The sequence below is a fragment of the Crotalus tigris genome, unplaced genomic scaffold (assembly GCF_016545835.1).
Source record: "Crotalus tigris isolate CLP2741 ecotype Arizona unplaced genomic scaffold, ASM1654583v1 scf7180000018239.1010054, whole genome shotgun sequence".
NCBI lineage: Eukaryota > Metazoa > Chordata > Lepidosauria > Squamata > Viperidae > Crotalus > Crotalus tigris.
The window spans coordinates 565,244-587,916 of NW_024096901.1; the positions used below are offsets into that span (position 1 = coordinate 565,244).

Genomic DNA, 22,673 nt, shown 5'->3' on the forward strand with positions numbered 1-22,673 from the left:
GGTAGTTGGACCAAGGAAGAGTGTCTATATAAAGCAGCTTTATAAGTCCACACCATGACATCATGTCTGGTTTGCCTTTTTGTAATCCAAATAACTTTTATTTTAAACAAGGGATTCTTTAAAATATATTTTGGTGTTTGGTGGGAAGCAGGTATAAGTGGGTTAATCAACATTTTATTGTGTTGTCACTGTGTTGTGTTAAAATTCTCTTTCAAATATAAGATTTGCACTGGAAAAATCAAATTCAGTATTTATGTCACTCTATTTCTGTGATTGTAAATAGAGATAGACTAAGGAACTGTCTGTGTCTATGTGTTAATATTAGTACACACACACAAAGACACACACATTTATTTTTGTGGGACAATAACAAGTTTCTTGGATTATTCTAATATTTCAGATTCCTTAGAACAGGCACAAATTATTTCACAAATATACATTTTAAACATTATTTATATCTTTAATGTGTAATATGAAATATTTATTTACTTTCTTCACAAACAATCCTCCTTCAATAGAATTATTCTTCAATATCAATATATGGAGGAGTCAAGTCTTTTGTATTACAATGAAACATGGGGGGTTGCACTTCATTATCTAAAATCTTTATGTAAATGTTTGATGCACACTGTTGCACTTGAAGGAATTTAGTGTGCTTTCTATTGTTTTGGACAAAAATTACCTATGGTTTAAAGCACATAATCAAAATGCACATGGTACATATTTAGGGTAATATATAGTTTTATGTATTAATGCATGATGATTATCTAATGAAATACGTTAAGTGGCGTACACTTATTGGAAGATTGTTGTATATGTCTTAAGTGTATTGGGCTATTTTCTTTTTGTTTGCTTTGACATGTAGCTTTCCAGTGCATTTCATTGTTCATTTTAGTCACATCGTGAATTTGCAAATTTTTTTGCTGCAGTCTTCTAATATTCCAGTGCCATTTGTTTTTTATTTCCTTCTAGAGCCATTCCCAGCTTTTAAATCTTGGCAGGAGGAAAATGAATCTGGAGAAGCTCAGCTTTCTCCACAAGCTGGAAGAATGAATCATCCTCTGGAAGAAGATAGTCATCCCATATTGGCACATCGGAGTTTGGATTTTGGACAAAGTCAGCGTTTTCTGCATGATCCAGAAAAAATAGATTCTTCATCTAAAGCCCTTTCTTTTGTTAGGTAAGTAGTTAATGTCATTCACAGATACAGTTCATGAGAAAAAAACTGTTAATGATTTGTATTAGGATATAGAATTTTTCATTCACCTTGAACTCCAAAATTATGAGTGTTGGTATCATGTAATTGTTTTCTATAAAGTTGTAAGCCTTTTTGGTTTTGTGTTGTCTTTCTAAAAAGCATCTGAGTAAAAAAAAAGTAGGTTTATAAAAGAAAAAGAAAAAAAAGGTTTGCTAGAAGAGAATTTGCCTTTCCCCCCAAATAGTTATTATTAGCTGAAATTTGGAATAAGTAACTAACATACATACATACATACATACATACATACATACATACATACATACATAATCTTTCTTCAGTTGCAACTTATGCTAGAGTGAAAGTGTTGGTACTTTTAGGCATATATCTCAAGAAAATTCCAAATCTGGTATATATTTTAATACTTTTGTATTCTTTGCTCTTAGATTGCAATAAAACTGATTTTAATTATGCATACATTTTCCCTTAGAGTTTTTTAAAAATGTAAATTATACCAGTACAGGTTTAAGAAAAGGAAATTTCATGGCATAATTTGCATACATGAAAAACAAAAAGTTGTGATATTTTAATGGGGACTTTGGTTTGTGGCACCACACTTTAAAAACTGTTCAGACAAACGAATAGGTTCAAGGAAGGATCGCTGGCATGATTAGGGAACTAGAACTAATGTCATATGAAGAGAGACTGAAATCTTCAGCTCTGAGAATACTAAAGGAAGATGCAATTGTAGTTTTCATACGTGAAGGGATGTCACATGGAAAAGCTAAGATCTGCTGTTTACGATTCCAGAGTCCAAGTTTCAGAACAATGGATTAAGGAACGTTTTTAATAGTAACAGTAGCAAGACAGAGAACCAATTCTGGAATCCAGTAGTGGATTTTCCTTCATTTATTGTAATTATTGTGCAGTGGAGGCTAGATAGCCCTTGTTAGAAATCTGGATTTCTATAGAAAGCAGTTGGTCAGACTTAATGAATTATATATCACTATGATTCTACAGAGTTGGACAATTGACATGTCTGTTTTTGGTTATAAACCCTTAAGTTTAGTTATATGAAAGTGATCATATAGTTTATATTTTACCTTAACCAGGTTATCTTTTCAGGAGCCATTTTGATTTAGTGGTTAATGAACTAGGCTAGAAATCAGGAGACTATGATTCTAGTCATGCCTTAGGCTTGGACTAATCAGTCTCCCAACCCAACCCAACTTAGTACAAGAGAGTTGTTGTGGAGAAAATAAGAGGAAGGAGTATTAGGTATGTTCACTGCCTTGAGTTATTTATAAAAATAATAAAAAGGCAGGAAATGAAGTAGTAATTTATAGTAAATATTGGTGACAATATTGTAAAAGTAAAAAAAAAATAATTTTGTTGTCTCTGTTCCATGGATTTTATGATGGAAGTATAAATGTATACCTGTTTCCTCTTTTAACTGAATATGTATGCATATGTATATGTAGTACCTATAATATTTACCTCTTCTTTTAAATTCAGAACTCGAAGAGCAGCATTTAGTAGTTCTAAGGAAGATAGAAAGGAAGAAAAGACTCCATATCAGCTAGTCAAAAAGTTGCAGAAAAAAATAAGACAGTTTGAGGAGCAATTTGAGAAAGACAAAAACTTCAAGGTAAATTATTTTAATATTTTACAGTGGTGCTTTAGAATAATATTTATTTGCTTGTACTTTAATGAACTTGCATTGATATTTTTTCATCATTCTTTCCTCTTTTCTACTTAATTTTCTTTTCTCAATTGTTACATGAGGCTTAATATATGTATATTAAGAAGTTAGTTCATTGAGGATGGTCGCTGCATCGCTTAATTGACCATGGGAAGACTGATGACATGTCACCCCATGGAGGTGGATGATCCTCCCCCAACAGTTTCATGAAAATCAGGGGTGTCAAACTGCCAGCCTGCAGGCCAGATGCGTCATGTGGAAGCCGTGCCCACCCCATTGCGGCAATGGCAAAACCACCCCAATACATTGCGCGACGTCATGTGATGTCGCAAGTTTGACATGCCTGATATAGATGGTAGACAAGAACAAAAAATGTACCAACCCTTGTGCGGGAACCAGGACTCAGACTTCTTGCCACCAATCAACACTGACTGAAAACAGCCTCAGAAGAAGGATGCAAACCAAAATAGCACAGTGCCCCATATCCAAATCCTGGAGTCATTACAGAAAGTTACTATACTCAATATTTAGCATCATTCTGCATTATTTGTTTGTTTATTTATTTGTTTATTTAGTTTGCCATCCATCTCGCCTTGAGGTGACTGGGAGGCTTATAACAGTAAAAAGAAATAAAACCATGCAGCTTGATCCTTCTAAAGAACTTAAACTATAGGCTCTGTTGTCAACAGTTAAGCCTATGTTCAGCTTTATCCATTATGCCTTCTTCAGATGTGTTCATAATTAAACTTAAACTTTCCAGAAAATCATTTTTAGTATATTCAAAACTGGAAATTCTTTCTTCCTGAGGTGGCTAGAAAAAGTATAGCAGCAGATCACCTTAAAATTAATTCCTGAGCCCAATATTAATAAATCTCTCTTAATGAATTCATTGGTGCAGTTATTTCCTTTTGATGTTCTCTAGTGTCCAACCTTCAAAATGATCATCAGTTACTTATTTTCAAAATGTAAAAACAGATGGTTCCCCTATGGGAATAATAATAGTAATAATAGTAACAACAACAACAATAATAGTTGGGACCTTGGAGGTCATCTAGTCCAATTCCTTACTCAAGCAGGAAACCCTATACCATTTCAGACAAATGGCTGTCCAATCTCTTCTTAAAAACTTCCAGTGTTGGAGCGTTCACAGCTTTTGGAGGCAGGTTATTCCACTGATTAATTGTTCTAACTATCCAGAAATTTCTCCTTAGTTCTAGGTTGCTTCTCTCTTTGGTTAGTTTCCATCCATTGCATCTTGTCCTGCCCTCAGGTGCTTTGGAGAATAGCTTGACTCTCTCTTCTTTGTGGCAACCCCTGAGATATTGGAACACTGCTATCATGTCACCTCTCATCCTTCTCTTCATTAAACTAGACATACCCAGTTCCAGCAATTGTTCCTTGTATGTTTTAGCCTCCAGTCCCCTAATCATCTTTGTTGCTCTTCTCTGTACTCTTTCTAGAATTTCAACATCTTTTTACATCGTGGTCACCAAAACTGGATGTAGCATTCCAAGTGTGGCCTTACCACATTTGTAAAGTGGTATTAACACTTCATGTGATCTTGATTCTATCCCTCTGTTAATGCAGCCTAGTACTGTGTTGGCTTTTTTGGCAGCTGCAGTACACTGCTGGCTCATATTTAAGTAATTGTCCACTAGGACTCTGAGATCTCTCTCACCTACTATTGAGCAAGGTACCCCCCTATACTATACCTATACATTTGGTTTTTCTTGCCTAAATGTAGAACCTTACTTTTTTCACCATTGAATTTCATTTTGTTAGATAGTGCCCAGTGTTCAAGTCTGTCCAGGTCCTCCTGTATCTTAAGCCTGTCTTCTGGAGTGTTGGCTATTCCTGCCAGCTTGGTGTCATCTGCAAATTTGATGAATTCCTCATCTATCCCCTCATCCAAATCATTGATGAAAGATGTTGAAGAGCACTGGGCCCAGAACAGAACCCTGGGGCACCCCACTGCACACTTCCCTCTATGTAGATGCAGTTCCATTGAGGACCACACACTGAGTACGGCTGGTCAGCCAGCTACGAATCCATCTGATGGTGATGCTGTCTAACCCATATTTTTCTATCTTATCGAGTAGTAGGTTGTGGTCTACTTTATCAAATGCCTTACTGAAGTCCAAGTAAATTATATCCACAGCATTCCTCTGGTCCACTAATTTTGTCACTTGGTCAAGGAATGCAATAAGATTTGTCTGGCATGATCTGTTCTATTGTTACAGTTAACTTCAGGGTCTTCATTCAATTCCATCTGGACCCTTAATCTATTTAAAACTTTATAAAATCAACACTTCAATCACCTTTTTGCTATATATTCCCAAAAATGTTTGTTTTACAAATCCTTAATCTTGTAGTTAAAAATTATTTCTTAAGATATTGCAGAAAGCTCACCCAATGAATCCAATAGAATCCTTTGCTGTTCTCAAGGTTCTCAATCTTTAAAACGCAGTACAAAACTTTTTGACCCAAATAGTTAGGAGATGAGAGTTGGTCAACTTTAAGTCCATATAGATCAGGGGTGTCAAACTGCCGGCCCACAGGACAGATGCGTCATCTGGAAGCCGCGCCCACTCCATTGCCAGCAATGGCAAAACCGCCCCTATATGTTGCGCGATGTCATGTGACGTCGCGAGTTTCACATGTCCGATGTAGACTATATTAACAATGGAATCTCACCCATCCCAGTTGTTCACAAGCTGATCACCAAAATCCTGGGTTCTTGCCATCTGCTCATGAAAAATAAGGTATCTTCTTTCTCCAGAGAGATTTTGGCAGTCTGGATCTAGCATCCAGATGCTGTTTTCAGCTGTACTATCATCCCTCTCTTCTAGGAATGTCAATTTGCTACTGTGCTCACTGGAAGTCTCCAGGTTTAGCTACAAAAACTGAATAAAAAGTAAAGAGATAGTTTTAATATTTTGATGATTAGATATGTGTATGATAATAGAAGTACTGCTGTGGTTTATTTTACTTTAAAATGCTATTGATTTATAGGTTTTGATCTGTATCAAAGAAAGACAGGAATTTCTTTTTCTATAGTTTTTCTTGTTGCTAGCATTCCCTAATTTTGTTTTTGTTATCCTTTCCCCTTTTTTAAAATTCCTTTTCTCTTTTGTTATTTTATGTTTTTTAAAAATATACTTATCTCTTTTCAGCCTTCATATTCCGATATTGCAGCAAATCCAAAGGTTTTAAAATGGATGACAGAGCTTACCAAATTAAAAAAGCAAATAAAAGGTAGGTTTTTCATAGAAATTTCTTGCAGCACTTCTGCAGCTTATGCTTATTAACTACTGATAATTTTCATTAAGAAAGCATTTGATTATTTCATTCTACTTTCTAAAACATTGTTACATATCTATGTACCACTAAAATTCTCGTCAGTGTAACCTTCAACTGGATGAAACATCCAGTTAAACAAATTTTGAACCGAGGTGTCTCAAATGGGCTAACTTACAGAATGTATCCAAAATCTGGACCATGAGTTTTGTGAAATTGAAATTTGGCAAACTTACGGCCGATTGAGTGCTGCTGTGCTGCCACCAAGGCGTTCAGTAGGCCAATCCCCCTAGCCCAGGGGTAGGCAACCTCAGCTCTTTTATGGACTTCAACTCCCAGAATTCCTGAGTCAGCATAGTTGAACTCCATGAGTCATAAAAGAGCCGATATTGCCTACCCCTGCCCTAGCCCTTCAGACTGGCTCTTCCTTTGACTGCTGAAGATTAGGTAGATCAGTCCTGTTTTAGCCCTCCAGTGGCAAGATAGACTGGCTGCCAGAGAGTGGTTATCTGCAGTCAAGCTGGTTGCAAGTTAATCTCACTCCCCCTGCCTTTTTGCCCTTGGTCATTCTGTTTCTCTGTTTAGGTAAGTAAATACCTCTGAAATGTGGTTTAATGTCTAAATTCCTCATTTCTGTTTTTATTAGGCAGATTAGAAGTAACAGTTACAAAGTGACTGAGCTATGGTCTGTGTTTTATGAGCTTGTGTTTCATATTTTTTTTTAATTCAACGTAGATGCAAAGCACAAAAGCTCAGATGAATTGATACCTCAGGCACGTCCACGAAGCAACACCCTTCCAAAAAGTTTTGGTTCATCTCTGGACCATGAAGATGAAGACAATGAAGATGATCTGCGTGTTGCTCAGAAGAAGCCTACAAAAGAAATCACTGTTGAGCTAATTTTAAAAAAATTGAAAGAAAAGCGAATTGAAAGATGCTTGCCAGAAGATATAAAAGTAAGTTTTGCATATGCTGCTGCATCAGAAAAGAAAATTCATCTGTCAAGTTCATTATCCTGTTGAATTTCCTAATACCTCATTCAGTAAGTAGCTGATAGTACTGACCAATGACATGCTAATTTAATGGGTAGAAATAGGAATAATCTCTAATGCATGTGTTGGGCTCTGCACAAGAAATGGAATTTGTTTTCTATGGTGTTGGAGACAAATATTAACCTGATAGTGATTTAAAGGAGGATGCATCTTGCAGAAGCAGTTCCCTGGAATAGAATGCTTTGAAATTTTAGGGACAATATGCAGATCTTTCTCAATATCTTGTTTTATATATATATGTTGGGGGGGAGACATAGCCTTGATTTATGTTTACTTAACAAAGATGACTAACAAGATTAATTGTATAATTAGATAGAGTGTTCAAAATGTATGCAAGGACAGGAGTTTATTAAACTGGACTATCCTTAAATACAGCAGTGGAAAAGGATTCATTAATGGTCTGGGTGACTTTGAAAACTTTGATTTGAAAAGATGGTCTGGATAGGTGGCACAATCAGATCCATTTTTTAAAAAATTTGTATGATGATTTCTTAGATAGTGGTGGCATTTAGGGCTTGAACACATTACTTAACATGGACAAACAATCTGCAAATTCAGTTCCCCCCCCCACTCATATTTTAGAACTTTGTAGGAGTGAGAACAGCAAAAAAGATTATTCTGAACTATTGTCTGCCCAGTGAAGTACTGTGACAAACTGAAAGTCACTCTAGACCAGGGTTCCCCAACCGGTCTGTGGCGTGCCAAAAACTGCTGCGCAAACAAGTGAAGCCCCATCCGTGAGATGCAGGCAGCATGTGAAACCACACCCCTTCCAGTCTGTGGAAAAATCTCTCTCCACGGAACCACTCCCTGTTGCCCAAAAGGTTGGGGGCCACTGCTCTAGACCAGATGTATTGTCAACTGGTAAGCCAAAATCCAGTAGTTACACAACTTACGTACTTAGCATTCAGTTGTGTTACCAGGAATGTGTTTGCTAGAAAACCCATCTCTTTTTTCTTCTGCATTCAAAATCAAAATCAAGAAAACACAATCAAACAAAATATTTATATTTATTTGTTTATTTGTTTGTTTGTTTACATTTATTGGTCATCCAATTCTATTAGGTAGTGAAATAATAATGAAACGCTTTTCTTTTTAAATAATGCATAAATGTATAAGAAAAATATTTAGCTTAATTTCTAAATGGTTTCTAAAAACTAAAGAAGAGTTTATGAAAAACTCTTTACAGGTTCAGAGATTTTTGTAAGGAAGGAACATTAAAACATTTAAAGAGAATTCAGTGAATGGATTTATAATTATTGCCTGAATAAAGTATAAACTTTCCAGTTTTATAAATTAGACTTGCACCATGTGATTCATACATATAAAAAAGTATTCTTATTTTTCAAATATTTCAACATTGTTTATTAATTTGAAACCTCAAATAAATGGCTTAAAAATTTCTTCAAACTTTGCATCACTAGCCTTTGTCCAATTTTAGCTGTTGACAGTTGACCTGGCTATAGTGGTGCATATATTTTTTCCCTTTCAAAATAACGTGCTCCGATGTACAGTCCTCTTAAAAAACTTGGAAATGGCAAGAGAATAAAATTTCAGGAATCAAAGTGGGAAAGGAAGAATATAAACTAAAATTATACAACTAAAGATAGCACTCACAGTTACTCTTGTAAAGGAGTCTTTAGAATAAACAATTAAACACACATAATATGGGTTCAATATTACTATATAACAAGAACAAGACATGAAACAAATTATATGAAAATTATTTGAAGAGGAAAAGCAACATATGCAGAAGATACCTTAAAGAAGAAAATATATATTTTCTGGTTAGGAAGAATATCAACGGTAAAAGTGTATAGTTTATCAAATATCAAATTATTTCAAGTAAGATTTAAAAGAAAGATATCCAATGACTGACAAAGACAAATAACTAATTACATACAGTATGATCAAACAATGACAGGAATAAACCTATATTTTTGCATGATATGACAAAATAAGGTGGCTTGGTTTATTACATCTTAGATTATATTAATAAACCAGTTGTTTTAACTTGGATTACAGATTACAAGTGCTACTTTTGTTGAAGGAGCAGGACTCCCAGAAGGCTTGCATAAGTATCTTTGGTCAAATACAAACAGAAGTGTCCAGGGATAGGTTGATGGATAATAGATCAGAGTCTTTTCTGTGGAATTCCTAGCACTATCTCTAATGATATTTAAACATGAAATAAGAATATTAGGTTTTGAGAGAAAATTTCAAGAACATTTCAAATTTCAGTGGATTTTAATATTACAGATTGTTTTAAACAAAGTTTGCATTGCCTTTTGTTCTTCTGCTGAGAAACTTTTCTGCATAAGTCCATATGGGGAGAAAAACTGTTATAAAGATTTTCATCGTAATTCAGCTATTTCAATTTTATTATTTTACCTCCGCAAGTAAGTATGAAAACAAAAATGGATATAGAATAAGACCCTTCCATTTCTCTCATTATAGAAAATGACGAAAGACCATCTTGCAGAAGAAAAAACATCACTTCAAAAAAGTCTCCTTTTCTATGAAAGTCAGCATGGACGTCCGGTAATATTTCATACTCTCCCTCTTGACTGTCTAGAATTATTGAAAACACTATTGACATCATCTTGCAGAATTCACTGAACCCTTGTCCCAAAGTTTCTTCTAATACCGTTAGATTGAAGGAATTGTGTTGGGGACCAAAGAATAAATAGGACTTAGTCCTTCAAAATTAGCAATAAAATTCTAAGTATTCTGAAAGAAACTGTGATTTCTTTTCAGAAAATTGTTCCTTAAAACCTTCATCAACATTGATATTTATCCAAATATAATCTCAGAAACATAATTCAGAAGTATTTAAAGAAATATTAATTTGAGAAGAGAATAACAATTAAAACAACAACAATTTAATTTTGCTGACATTCTAGGTTTTTTTTTTTTAAAAAAAATAAAATTAAAATCTAAGGAATTGGAAAGATGGGGTTGCTTTATTGGTGTGAATTGTGATACTTCTGCATATTGTAAAACAGGCACTGATCTCATTCAAAGGTCCATTTATTATTTATTTAAAGCTGTACTTACTGAATTCTGTATACAACTGTTATATGGCTCAAATATTACATTTTAATTCTTATTTAACAACCCTAATTGAATGTCTTACTCTCTTGGTAAGCAACATGTCCACTAAATGAAAAATCACCTAACCATAACACACACTTACAATGTCACTTCCCATTTGATTGTCAAGCAAGACATCACACAATAGCAAGTTGCCAGTTTCTCCATTGTTTCCCCACGAATATCAACTAGCAGTCAGAAGACATGATGAAAATTCTTTTATTTTCACAACATATAGACAAATTTAACCATAATTTCAAATGGGAAAATGTGATCATCCTAGACCAGTGGTTCTCAACCTGTGGGTTGGGACCCCATTTGGGGTCGAACAACCATTTCACGGGGGTCCCCAAACCACGCTGTCCGCCATTTTTTCCCTTTTCCCTAGCTGTCCTACTCCCTCTTATTGGTGGCCACACCCACCTGGGGGTCACCACAACATGGGGAACTGTATTATGGGGTCACGGCATTAGAAAGGTTGAGAACCACTGTCCTAGACCAAGTCAAGTCCAAAAACACCGGGGAATTTCTAGAAGCCTGGCACTCTGGCAAATCAGCCATCAATAGACAGATAGACACGAACAACATCTATAGACTATGCAAAGGAGACTATCACCCAGCCCAAAAGGAACAAAAAGATCCAAGCACCTCTCCACCAGCAATCAGCACTCAGATCAGCATAGATTAACTCCAAGGTTATCATCAGACCAACAATCACGTAAACAACACCCCAGTCAAGAAATTGCCAAAGAAGCCAACAACAAACAGCTCAACCAAAAAATCTCTAAGATGATCTCCACCAACACTGACAGGACAAACCGCCAGAATATAAACTGACAGCAAACTGCGCTCTTTATTTAGCACTGATGATGTTACTTAGTTTGGGTAATGAAACGTCTGCAAGAAAACAAGCAAGTTCAGAGAGCACCAAGGACCCCTCATTTCAACCCTGAGCTACAAATATTCTCCTTTATTGGTACGGTAGTTGCATAGTGCCCAACTGTTGATTGTGTGACTGCAGGAATGCTGTGACAATCATAAATATAAGGACTGATGATAAAGTTACTTTTTCAGTGCTGTCATAACTTTGAATGGGGCAGGGCAGTTATGAAGCAAAGCCCACTTTCTGATGATATGACCTCCACTTTATGTCTGCTTTTTTCCTATCAAGCCCAAAATTGTAATCATTTATTTCTCTGTGATTTAGATTTGCCATTTTTATAATACTCTGTTAGTTTTAAGGCAAGTCCCTTTTGTTCATTTTCAGTATTTGATTTTTTCTTTCTTTCTTTCAGGTTTCCAGAGAAGACAGACATACTGTTAGACCCCTCTATGACAGGTACAGGCTTGTGAAGCAGATGTTAACTCGAGCGAGTATTACTCCTATTCTTGTGAGTATAGAATCCGTTTTTCATACGCTTTCTATTTGGGATTGATTTTCCTCATCACTTGTTTTGCACTGATTTTTTTATTATTCTAATTTACTTTTAACGTTCATAATGACTATAATAAGAAATGACAGGTGAAATCTTTATTTTTATTTTACCTCGTCCATTGCTTATAGATAACAAATCTCGAAATTAACCCCAATCTCCAATGTATTTATCATCTACAGAATTTTTAAATATGTATTTCACTGTTGCTACCATTCATCAACAAGTGTTTGATTATCCTTTCAAGTGGCTTTGATAGTTGAAAATGAAGATCTTTTCTATGAGCATATTGTAATCTGAGTGTTGGCTTCAGTATATTTGGAATGCTTAGCATTAGAACATTAATAACATGTAAAATACCATTTGGGTCATTAAATCTAACTTCCATACTGACTATATCTTTGATAACTAAGGGGTTACCTACCATCTATTCTCATTGCCCCGTCCCATGTTCAAAGATATGCCACTTACTCTCCAGTATCTCTCAAAGACAGTTCATAAATATTTTCTCAGACCATTGGTTCATTTAGCAACTTAGATGTCATTTATATGGTCCAAGAGATTTAAACTCAAGTTTCAATCTTGCTTTTTTGAGTTGTTTGATATATTGTACACATTTTGCCGTTTCTCTTGCTGTGAATTTCATTTGTAGTTGCTCTGAGTTTGTTAAAGGTCTTAAGATATTTGTTCATCTATATTTTAATTGTCCTTGTAATCAGGAATTTTAGCATCATATGTCACTTTCACGCACATACACCCCTAGGGTCAAGTGAGAGAAAGCCGATAGCTTCTTCTATCTTCTGAAGGAGGATAATTTTCAGAAAGTTAGAAAATTGCCTTCTGATATATGTTATTATAAGGAAAGCCCTCTGTTATTGCTCTTTTATGCCTCTTAAAATCAATTTCATTTTGCTTTTGAAAAACACTAGATAGAGGCTTTCCAGTATTGTCAAGTTTCATTTACTTTGATTTCTAAGCAGGGATAGATATTTTAACATACAATTAAAGTCCTTCTTTGTTTCCTTCTTTTGGACAAACTGTTTTCTTCAGCTGATACCTTCCAGTAATCCCATCTTGTTTCTTTTATATCTAATAAATTGCATTTGCTTTCCTGTGTTACAAATCCAAACTCCTTTTGAACTTTATTGAACATACTTTATTTTCCTTCTTAGCACCCTTGTATAGACAATGAATGTTCTGTAGTTTGTATCAATACTCTTTATTCTCACTTTATCCAGTGAATAAAAACAGTGAAGATTATGTAAAATGGAATTTCATATACTCTAAAGCAGTGGTTCTCAACCTGTGGGTCGGGACCCCATTTGGGGTCGAACGACCATTTCATGGGGGTCGCCAAATAAGGCTGTCCGCCATTTTTTTCCCCTTTTCTTTGGCCACGCCCCTGGCACCCAGTGATGTATAAGTGGCTGGGGGTCACCACAACGTGGGGAACTGTATTATGGGGTCGTGGCATTAGCAAGATTGAGAACCACTGCTCTAAAAATAATAGGAACATAGCTTTTAAAACATTATCACCTTTTGATTATATTTCAGGGATCACCATCAACTAAAAGGCGTAGCCAAATGTTGCAACCTATCATAGAAGGAGAAACAGCCCATTTCTTTGAGGAAATTAAGGTATTTTATCTGTCCAAAGATGACTGCATTAGTTGCCAGTAGACCTCTGAGAAGTTTAAAATGCTGAACTTATAAAGCCATACACTGCTTGCACTTAACTTACCTCCTGTAGTCTATTCTGTGAAAGGAATTGGCCTAGCTGGCTCAATCTATGTAGAAAAAAACTTAACCCCCATCTGGGTTTAGTTAGCTTTGTTTGATTAATTTAACTTTGTTCTATGTTTTTTATTTTGTGGAGTAAAGATTGCGAACGTTCTGTTTATGTATGTTGAGTCTTATATGTAAAATCTTTAGGGATTTGATAATTGTTGATAACAATTTGATACAATACAAACTGCGTGCTTAGATTTAAGTTGTTCCATATAAACAATTGCTTTGGTGACATCTATGGCTTTCCCAAGTATAATTGGCCAGAAACATTATTGTTAACCCATTGTTATTAAAACATAGGTGTTGTTGATCACCTACTAATCTCAGTATCTTCTCTGAAGCCTAATTTGTTAATGTAAATGATCCTTCATCCAGAATATCCAGAATAATACAGCTTCTATAAAGTTTGTAACAGGAGACCTGCAAATGCTTCAGTTTGTATCAGTCTTAGGTTAAAAAAAATAATTTCTTGCCATTTTGATGATTTTGTTACATTTAAAAAGGAAGGTTACTTATATTTAGGTTATAGATAAGATAAAAATATGTGTATTAAAGGCCCCTCTCTTATATGGAGTTATTTTTATGAATTGCATTAATCAATATCTTTACAGATAACTTTCTTTACAGTGCACTTGGATTGTTTAAATACAGATGTATTTGTACAGATGCTCTAAAATTAATTTTATAATAGATGTGTTATAGTATTATTAAAGCATTTTGGGGTGAAAAAAGATTTCAAATATTTTCTTAGATTGTTTCTATTTATACCTACAATTCTGTTATACTTTATAGTGCCTCTGTAATAATCTGTTACAAAACATTGAACCATACAAAAAGACAATTTTCAATAGCAAATGATTTTTCCCATTCCTTTACTGTGCATTGTTGTTCCCATTGTTTGTGTTTCCCAGGGTACTAGAACCACTGTTGGCTTTAACACTAGACTTCACATTAATGCCCACATAATTCTTAACCCTCTATTGCCATAGGAATATTAATATGAATATATATGCAATAGTAGTATTTTTTTTAAAAAAATTGGCCCACTACTTGAATCCTTAAAACTTGTCTATTATTTTTTTAAGGAAGAGGAAGAAGATGGTGATATATCTTCCGAATTGACTGATATTTTAAAATCCAGTGCCCAAATACATCCCATTGCTACTAGCCCTGTTGAAAACTCAGAATCTGATGTTGAAGAAAGTCAAGAGAAACTAACTCGAGAGCTTCGACTTTCTAGTATCTGTGCAGCTTCCATGTAAGTAAATATGACATTGTAAATACCATTGCTGCTTATTTTTAAAAATCATTTGTGGATTCTGATTAGATCCGAAACAGATCAGTGAAATGGGCCATTCTGACCTGTCCAGAAAAGTGTCCAATTCTAATAGTGGCTGCTTTGACATCAGAAAACGTCTTGAACATTTTGCACATCCCTTAATGAAGACAGTTTCTTGGAATGTGAATCTAGTTTTATCACTTATAACTTGAGCAGAGTAACTGCATTTAGTTTTCTTTAAATTATTAGCAAGAGAACAAATTAAGGAAATACATAAAAATTACTTTGAGAAGAACTTCTGAAAAAGTTATCAGCTATCTAATTACGCTGGGCTTTTTTAGAGGATGGGCCACTCATAAATAGTATTGATAAGCCAGAGTATTTTCTTACAACGTTTTTCTAGGCCTGAATTATTAGAACAACTTTGGAAAGCCAGAGGTGAAAAAAAGAAATTGCGCAAAACCCTACGGGAATTTGAAGAAGGATTTTATCAACAGAACGGGAGGTCAGTTTAATATATAACACTGATTACCCTAGTTTTGCATTGTTAATTAAAATAAAAATGGAAACATGTTTGTTTTAATTGAAGCGTTAGTTTTGCTGGGTGCTATTTAGTGAGAATTAATACACATAGATTTTTTAAAAATTGAATTAACAGTCCTGATATTTATTTATATGTATTTTAATTAATCAAACTCTAATGTTGAGTACATGTTAGAAACCATTTGAAATAAAAAAAAAATTCAGAGACACATTATATAAGAGATTGGATTAAGTTTCTTTGATCATACCAAAGACTAAATAATGAAAATGTATTTGATTTCTATCTCACCTTCTACGAACTAGAGCAGTTACACTGGCTTAAGATACACACTATAAAAAAATGAAAAAGCATGCATTAAACTGATGTAAAAGTAAATGAAGTTGAAAGAGCATCTTGGCTACTCTCATAAAGCAGGACAGAATGGTGGCTATGTGCAGCCCCCCCCCCCCAAATGCAGTTCATGAATTATGAAGATTCTCCCATGTGCCAGAGAAACATTTTGGCAACGCAGCCATCTTCAGAATAGCTTGCCTTACAAATCTTAGCAGCCAAAGAGATTCATAGTGAGAGAGGCAATGTGATGAAATGTAGTAAGGAGATGGATGCATTCCAGCGGAGCAACTCACCCCAGGTATCCTGTATGAGAGAAAGAGAGTGAAAATAGCCCTTCTCCAATAGTCCACATTGTATATTGTAGATATACAGTAAAGATAGTGGGGTCCTCGGCCTGGCAATATTTTTTTTCCATATATGTGAAACAATAAAGAACTGATCTTGGAAAAAATTCTGCCTCTCATTCTGGGTTTTGGGCTTGACAGGCTTTCATTCATATAATTTCTAAATCATTTTGTCAAAGATTAATGCTTATACCTTTAATTTTGGTTGTTAAGCGCTCTGCAAAGCAGTGTAGCCCTTGCAACCCAGATGCCATATAGTTACTGTATTTCTTACTGTTTAGCAGTCTTCAGTTGCTGCGTTTTGCAATAGTTGCGATTTCTGCAAACTTTTTAAGGTGGACCCCACTTTCACGTATGTTGCAATAGCTAAGGTAAAATGTAACCAAAGCAAAAACAGTTTTTCAAAGCTACCCAGTTTAAAAATAGAAATAGCTGCTGCACTAATCATAATTGTGCAAATGTAATCCTGATGCAGCTGTCATCTATGAATCTAGTGACAGCTGAAAATCAGGACTGCAAATGTACTTCAAGAAGAATGCAACCTCCATCCCAAACAGAATCTGTTCTCTTGAGACTGGTTTCTTATTAATCACCAATAATTCTATGTTGCTTGGGCATAATTTCAGCTTTCTCTCCCTGTATCTGCCCATGATATAATTCAGGCAACTTTCAATGGTACCGATTACTTTTTTGAATTAGGGGACAGGAGCACTGGGTATCATAGGGATATAGATAATAACTTATTTCATATCTTAGAATGATCTCCCTGGAGTTTCATGTAGATGTTTCAAAGCTTCAATAGCTTACAGACTCAGGTCAAGGCTTCTGTAGCATCCTTGGCAATACATAGCTGAGTATCATAATTGTACAGATAGTATTGCAGCTGAAAGTGACTGTGGTCTCAAATGGATATTAAAAATAGGGGGGAAAAAATCAACACCTCTGGGCTTCCACATGGAAGTGCCATGCCAACCCTCATTGGAATTGTTTACTCAGGGAATGGCAGAGACATTTTAAACAATGCTTCCAGTCCACAACCCTTGCAGTCAATGCAAAAATATACCAAGATGATTGGCATCAGAAACTATTAAGACATCAAACCAAACCTCAACAAATCAAAATGACAAACATCTCAATCCCATGCCTGAGCCTGAATTCTGACTGCATATGCTTAAAGTCTACCTCTAAGATATTTTGTAGCTGCAGTTGCCCCACTTTCTCATTCACCATCCCCTAAAAAATGAGAAGTTGGAGGGAAGATCCAAAGAGCTGGGTCTTGAAAGGACTTTATTTGTTTCTGTTAATAGCACAGCCAGCAAGATTTTAAAAAAATGCAAATTGTCACTAGCAAAGGTCCATTACAGCTGTAGGTTAATTTGGCAAGTAAGACTTTTATTGCATTTAGATAACAAGTAGTGCTAAAATGTAAAGCGATGGTGGGGGGAATCCAGAAAACTTTTAAAGTGGTTTCCCCCCCCCTTGTTTAAGTGATATAAATGTAATAGTTAAGAAAAGGCTCATACGTATATCACTACTTACCCTTTATTCATTACAATTAATCTGTGTAAAATTCTATTACATGGAGGATAAGCAATATAATACAGCTTTCTTCAGGATATATTTACATTCATTTTTATACAGAAAGCAAAACAGAAAGACATAGCTCTGCTTCAGACATGGGCTTGTTTGCTTTCATTGATGCAAAGTACCAATTGTTGAGTAAATACTAGAAGCAGCATTTAGACCTATTTATCTCTGTGTCTGTCATTCTAAAATATCTAAGTACTGCTGAAATCCAGTCCCCCCCCCCCAAAGATCTGTTTCCTTGTGGGTAGAATGGGATGACGGTTTTTCCACGGCTTCAATTTTCCAAAAGGATTAAGTCTTGAATTTTTCAATCAGTCTATCATTATGTCTATCATTCATAAAATATCAGTTCAGTGCTACTTGGTTTTACGAAATGCAGTGAATATGATTTTGCTTGGCCATTTTCAGTAGTCTAGGTAGTCATAAGACATAATCTGAGGCATTGCTTATTTCTTCTTTGTTAGCAGAAATTCTGTTTATCAAAAGGAAGGACTATGAAGTCCTTCATTGTTATGAAAGCTATAGAGTGAAAACTTAAACTTGATGCCTTTGTTGTCTATTTTAAACAAGTGAACTGGCCAAGATTTTTTAACAACATATTTTATTTTTTTCAGGAATGTTCAGAAGGAGGATCGTGGACCGTTGCTTGATGAGTATCGCGAGTACAAGAAAGTTAAAGCTAAACTCCGTCTTCTTGAAGTCCTTATCAGCAAACAAGATCCATCAAAATAAATTATGTTTCTTCGTAACAATGAACAGTTGTTGTCATATGCTGCCTGTAGTACTGTTAGGGGTATTCTTTTGTCTTGCTTTGTTGAAAGAATGCAATTTTTGTACACTTTAGAAGGACGGATAGGTCCTATGGTAGGTCCTATCTAGAAAGTTAATGAAAAAAAAATTAAATTGCAACTCAATCTGTCCAACTTTAAGGGTGTTTTTTTTTCCTCATTTTAAAAAGTTACAATGTGTCTCGTTCTCAAAAGACTTTATTCCAGAATCATTCAGAAATGTTGGACCTGCTAACTTCGCTTCATCTGCATTTATTAGTATTACACTGAACTCCTCTGTTGCCTTTTTAGTATGGAAAATAATGGCAGCCAATTAAGAATACTCCAGAACATCAAAAAGGAACTGCAATGCCTTTCAAAGGACTGTGTGGCATAACTGATTGCAAATGGCATCCTTTGTATAGTAGAATGATCAATGGATACTGAAATATAAAGTACATTTTCCGGTTTCAGATGACAATGGACAAACCAGAAAGTGACCTTGCTTGTTGTATTTTTAAAACTTGGAAAAACCTGAACATTTATATCACATATTGCCTACAAGACTTACATTACTGTTAATTTCTATTTATTGTCTACCGGTGACTGTGTAGTCTGAATTGGAGACTGCATTTTACCCTTGTGTTGGTGCTCAGATTCATTCAGTTCAGTAAGCTTACACCACTTTTGCTGTATCTGAAACAAACTTATTTTACCAAGGGCTACAATTAATGTAATTATGTATTGAACAAGCTGGACAGAACTAGCTTTGAAAGAAACCTTTCTACTTTGATTCACAGAAATGGAAAGAGAAGTGATCTGCCTCAAATAGGTATCACGCAATTTTTGCATGTCAAAGCTTCAGAACCAAGGGTTTTTTTTTTAACTGATGTTTTCTTTGCCTAGTATGCATAACACAAGAGCAGCCGATTTTTTTTTTAAAAAAAAAACTGCATTCCAAAATCCTTCTAAATGAGTTTAGTAGCTACATATGAGATACAGTACAGAGGAAAAGGGCTTATATGGAATCCTTTGCACATAGGCCCTGCTTCTGTGGTTTGACTGGATTGAATCTTAAGTGTTGAATACCTTCCGGATCTATTTTGTCTTGTGGCCATGTTTTTGCATGTGCCTATTTGCTGCATGTGTTATGAACAGCTAATGCCAACACAAATTGTTTTTCATTGCTTTTCTGAAAGACCAGAAAACGAACTTCAGTGAAATAGTGGCATGTAAACACATCAGATTGATGTGTTAACATGTAATAGGTAGAAAATAGATTTTAGAGACTCCATACTTCTATAGGTTGTGTTTCTTGTTTTTATTGTAATTCTAGGCATGTAATTTTGGAACTCAAAAGTGACAATTAAAATGAATTTATACTCTTAATGTTTTGCCTTTTTATACAGCCTGAAGAGTTTTAGTGGACTGTAGTGAATTACAAGATTTGGAAACAATCTGGAGATTTTCCATAGCTTTTGTTCAACTTCATCGTGCAATGTACATTTCAATTACTTTCCCATCAATTTGCAATCACTGGTGCATCTAACATCAAAACCTATGTGTACTGTATAGTGTTGTACATGTTTTATTTACCACATGCAAAATGTCAATATGCACTATTTAAATGTTTGTTTTAAATAATATATTCCTCCTTTATAATGCTTAATTCTATATGATCCCAATATTTTTATAAAGAGTGATCAAATTGGTTCCACTTCAGAATCAACAGCTGCTTTTGTGTGTGCTTTGCAGTGTTTGGCTGTTTGTTTGTAGCAAGCATGGCATCAGTTATGCTAAGAGTGTGTGTTGTGCCATTTTATTGAGCAATAAATGGTAGAATTAGGCATTTTGTGATAACACAGTTTTACTTTCGTATAAGTAAAAACTATATGTGGATATATAGATATAAATATATATATATATATAAATAAACCAGATATGAATGATTGCCATGTCTGGCATTTCATTGTATAGATTTTTATAATAAAAAACTTCTATTGTCATATTTATATTTGTGTTTTGTGTTTGTGTGCGCATGCACTTGTATTTGCAGTTTTGCCTCTAAATCTTAGTAAGTGTAATTCTTAAGAGTTGCTAGGATTTAAAAAAAGGTTTGTTTAAAAAAAGGTTTGAGTCTAATTTTCTTGTGGTTTATCCACAATGGTTTATCCAAACTGATAATAATTAAAAGCTGATTAGAAATTAACTGGAATTTTTCTTTTTATAAGTCACTTTGAAAATGTTATAGAAAAGTGGCCTATAAATGTACCTTATAAACTTTTCTTTTTATGCTTGTTCTTTAGAAAATGCACCCTTTTAATGTTGTGCTAGCTGTAGGGCAAAAACCTCTCACTATATCCAATATATTTGATATGCAGCACTTAAATTTGCTGGAGAATTAGATTTTGCTGCATAACCTTGTCTTTAAGCAAAAGCAAGCATATTTCTGTCATTTATAACAGACATAAAAATTTGCCCATGGTTACTTCCCATTTCAAAGACCAATCCTGCAATATTTTATATTTTTTGTATATTTGCTCCATCAAAACATGAAGTAACTATGGACATGACTGACATACATGTACAACTAATATTAAAGACCAACGGACAAAGACCTCGTATAATTTGTACCTAATTCAAAGTGTGTTCGCATAAAACAAACAATGTAGTCTCCCCACACACCCCAGTCTCTTGTATCTGCAATTGCAATAGGGATGAACTTTTGTGACTAAGGAAAGGAATCTTAATTCCTTTTAAACCCCTAGAATTATGTTTGCACATAAAATGTTCTGTAAAAAAAACCCAGTGTGTTTAAAAGTTCAGAGATGAATTTCCTCTATGTTGTTAAGGGTAAATGATGCCAACCTGAGCTGAGGGGCACAGCGAGATGAAATACGTTTAAGAGCCGCCTTTGATAGCAAAATACAGAAAATATAGTTACTAATTATAAATACAGTATTTCTGCTGCTAAAAAAAAAGTTTGCTGTTACCATTGGTATTTTTAATTTTAGCAAATATTCTCCAAATTATTTGCCTTTGAATATTGACAACACACCACTGCAGGAATGTACCATTTCTGGCACTGGGCCAGTGAATTAATCTAGCAAACTTTTTAACAGCTGAAATGGAAAAGCCCTGGGAAAACAGGACTACTCAAAGACAGATGTGCATTCTCCCCCTCCCCCCTTTCCCATGCCTGTTAATGCACACCTTAGCTTCTCACTGTACCAGGGGCCAGTGGTAAAACAAATCCTCACCTTTTGCTAGTTCCTTTGTTGGTACTGAGCTGGAGGGAGAGTTTTCATAATTGTGTCCAGCCTATAATTCACATCCTTCAGTTGTCTCTCCAAATCTTCGGCATATCTAGAAAGTCTAAAACAAAATAACAAAGGAGATTGAGGGAGTTCTGGAATTTTTACCTTTGTGAAGCTGATAGCAGAAGAAAACTAACCAGAAGAAAACTGGCTAGTTACTTAGCAGTCTAATAGTATATACCAATTCAGATATCAATTCAAATTCATTGTGTAAATATAAATTTCATTGAATTCAATGAAATTTCCAGATTAATAGGCACAGAACTGCAGCCTAAATCTTTCCCCCCCCCAATAATGTAAAGATTAAGTGGACTCTCTTTTTTTTGGTATTCATTAGGACTATTTGTTCATTTTGTATTCATTAAGACTACCTGTATTCATATAAGCTTACTCTTAACTGAGCACTTTTTTTTACATTAACAACCAACATCCATTTTCTTTAGAACCCAAAATAATGCCTCAATTGAATTTTCTAATAACCTAGATCAAAGGAGGACAGCACCGGGCCTAAAATAATTAGCATTAACAATTGCTAATTGCAGTATTATGACCATACAATTAAAAGCTAGATCCCTAAATTTGCATTTAGTAGGTAACATAATGATGTTCGAGAGCCACATCGAGAACACTGATGGAATGCAGGCAGAGCCAAGATTTGTTAATATTTCAGTTTGGGAGTTTTATTTGATAAAATATATTACGATTGCGTCAGGAATTATATATTTTGTCTGAAGATTCCACTTTAAATGTGGAATCTCAAATTGGGGATCTCAAGTTGATCTCTTATGGTCTAAAAGATGAATCCCAGGTCTTTTGTAAAGGCTGAAGTCTACTGGGGTTATGATGTAAACAGCAACATACCTCTGAAAGTCTCTCGCAGAAACTGTGTCATACTGTCCTGTGGAAATCTGCCTCCTTGTGAGATCCTGCACAAAAAATTGG

General features: G+C 34.9%; 2 protein-coding genes across 7 annotated transcripts in view; one reads left to right on the top strand and one right to left on the bottom strand.

Moving 5' to 3' along the window:
* Positions 1–20,422, top strand: part of FAM13B (family with sequence similarity 13 member B) — a 61,579-nt gene extending 41,157 nt beyond the window's left edge. For all 3 annotated transcript variants that reach the window (XM_039349245.1, XM_039349246.1, XM_039349247.1), the window contains 10 exons: positions 973–1,180; positions 2,711–2,843; positions 6,071–6,152; positions 6,930–7,150; positions 9,704–9,787; positions 11,635–11,730; positions 13,327–13,410; positions 14,646–14,818; positions 15,243–15,344; positions 18,262–20,422. In XM_039349245.1, the coding sequence (XP_039205179.1) occupies positions 973–1,180; positions 2,711–2,843; positions 6,071–6,152; positions 6,930–7,150; positions 9,704–9,787; positions 11,635–11,730; positions 13,327–13,410; positions 14,646–14,818; positions 15,243–15,344; positions 18,262–18,379 (1,301 nt within the window). In that variant the 3' untranslated portion in view covers positions 18,380–20,422. The remainder of the gene's footprint in view (positions 1–972; positions 1,181–2,710; positions 2,844–6,070; positions 6,153–6,929; positions 7,151–9,703; positions 9,788–11,634; positions 11,731–13,326; positions 13,411–14,645; positions 14,819–15,242; positions 15,345–18,261) is intronic.
* The window catches only part of PKD2L2 (polycystin 2 like 2, transient receptor potential cation channel), a 33,700-nt gene continuing 26,384 nt past the window's right edge, over positions 15,358–22,673 (bottom strand). For all 4 annotated transcript variants that reach the window (XM_039349251.1, XM_039349250.1, XM_039349248.1 and 1 more), the window contains 3 exons: positions 22,593–22,657; positions 21,675–21,789; positions 15,358–16,019 (listed from right to left, as the gene is read on the bottom strand). In XM_039349251.1, the coding sequence (XP_039205185.1) occupies positions 21,681–21,789; positions 22,593–22,657 (174 nt within the window). In that variant the 3' untranslated portion in view covers positions 15,358–16,019; positions 21,675–21,680. The remainder of the gene's footprint in view (positions 16,020–21,674; positions 21,790–22,592; positions 22,658–22,673) is intronic.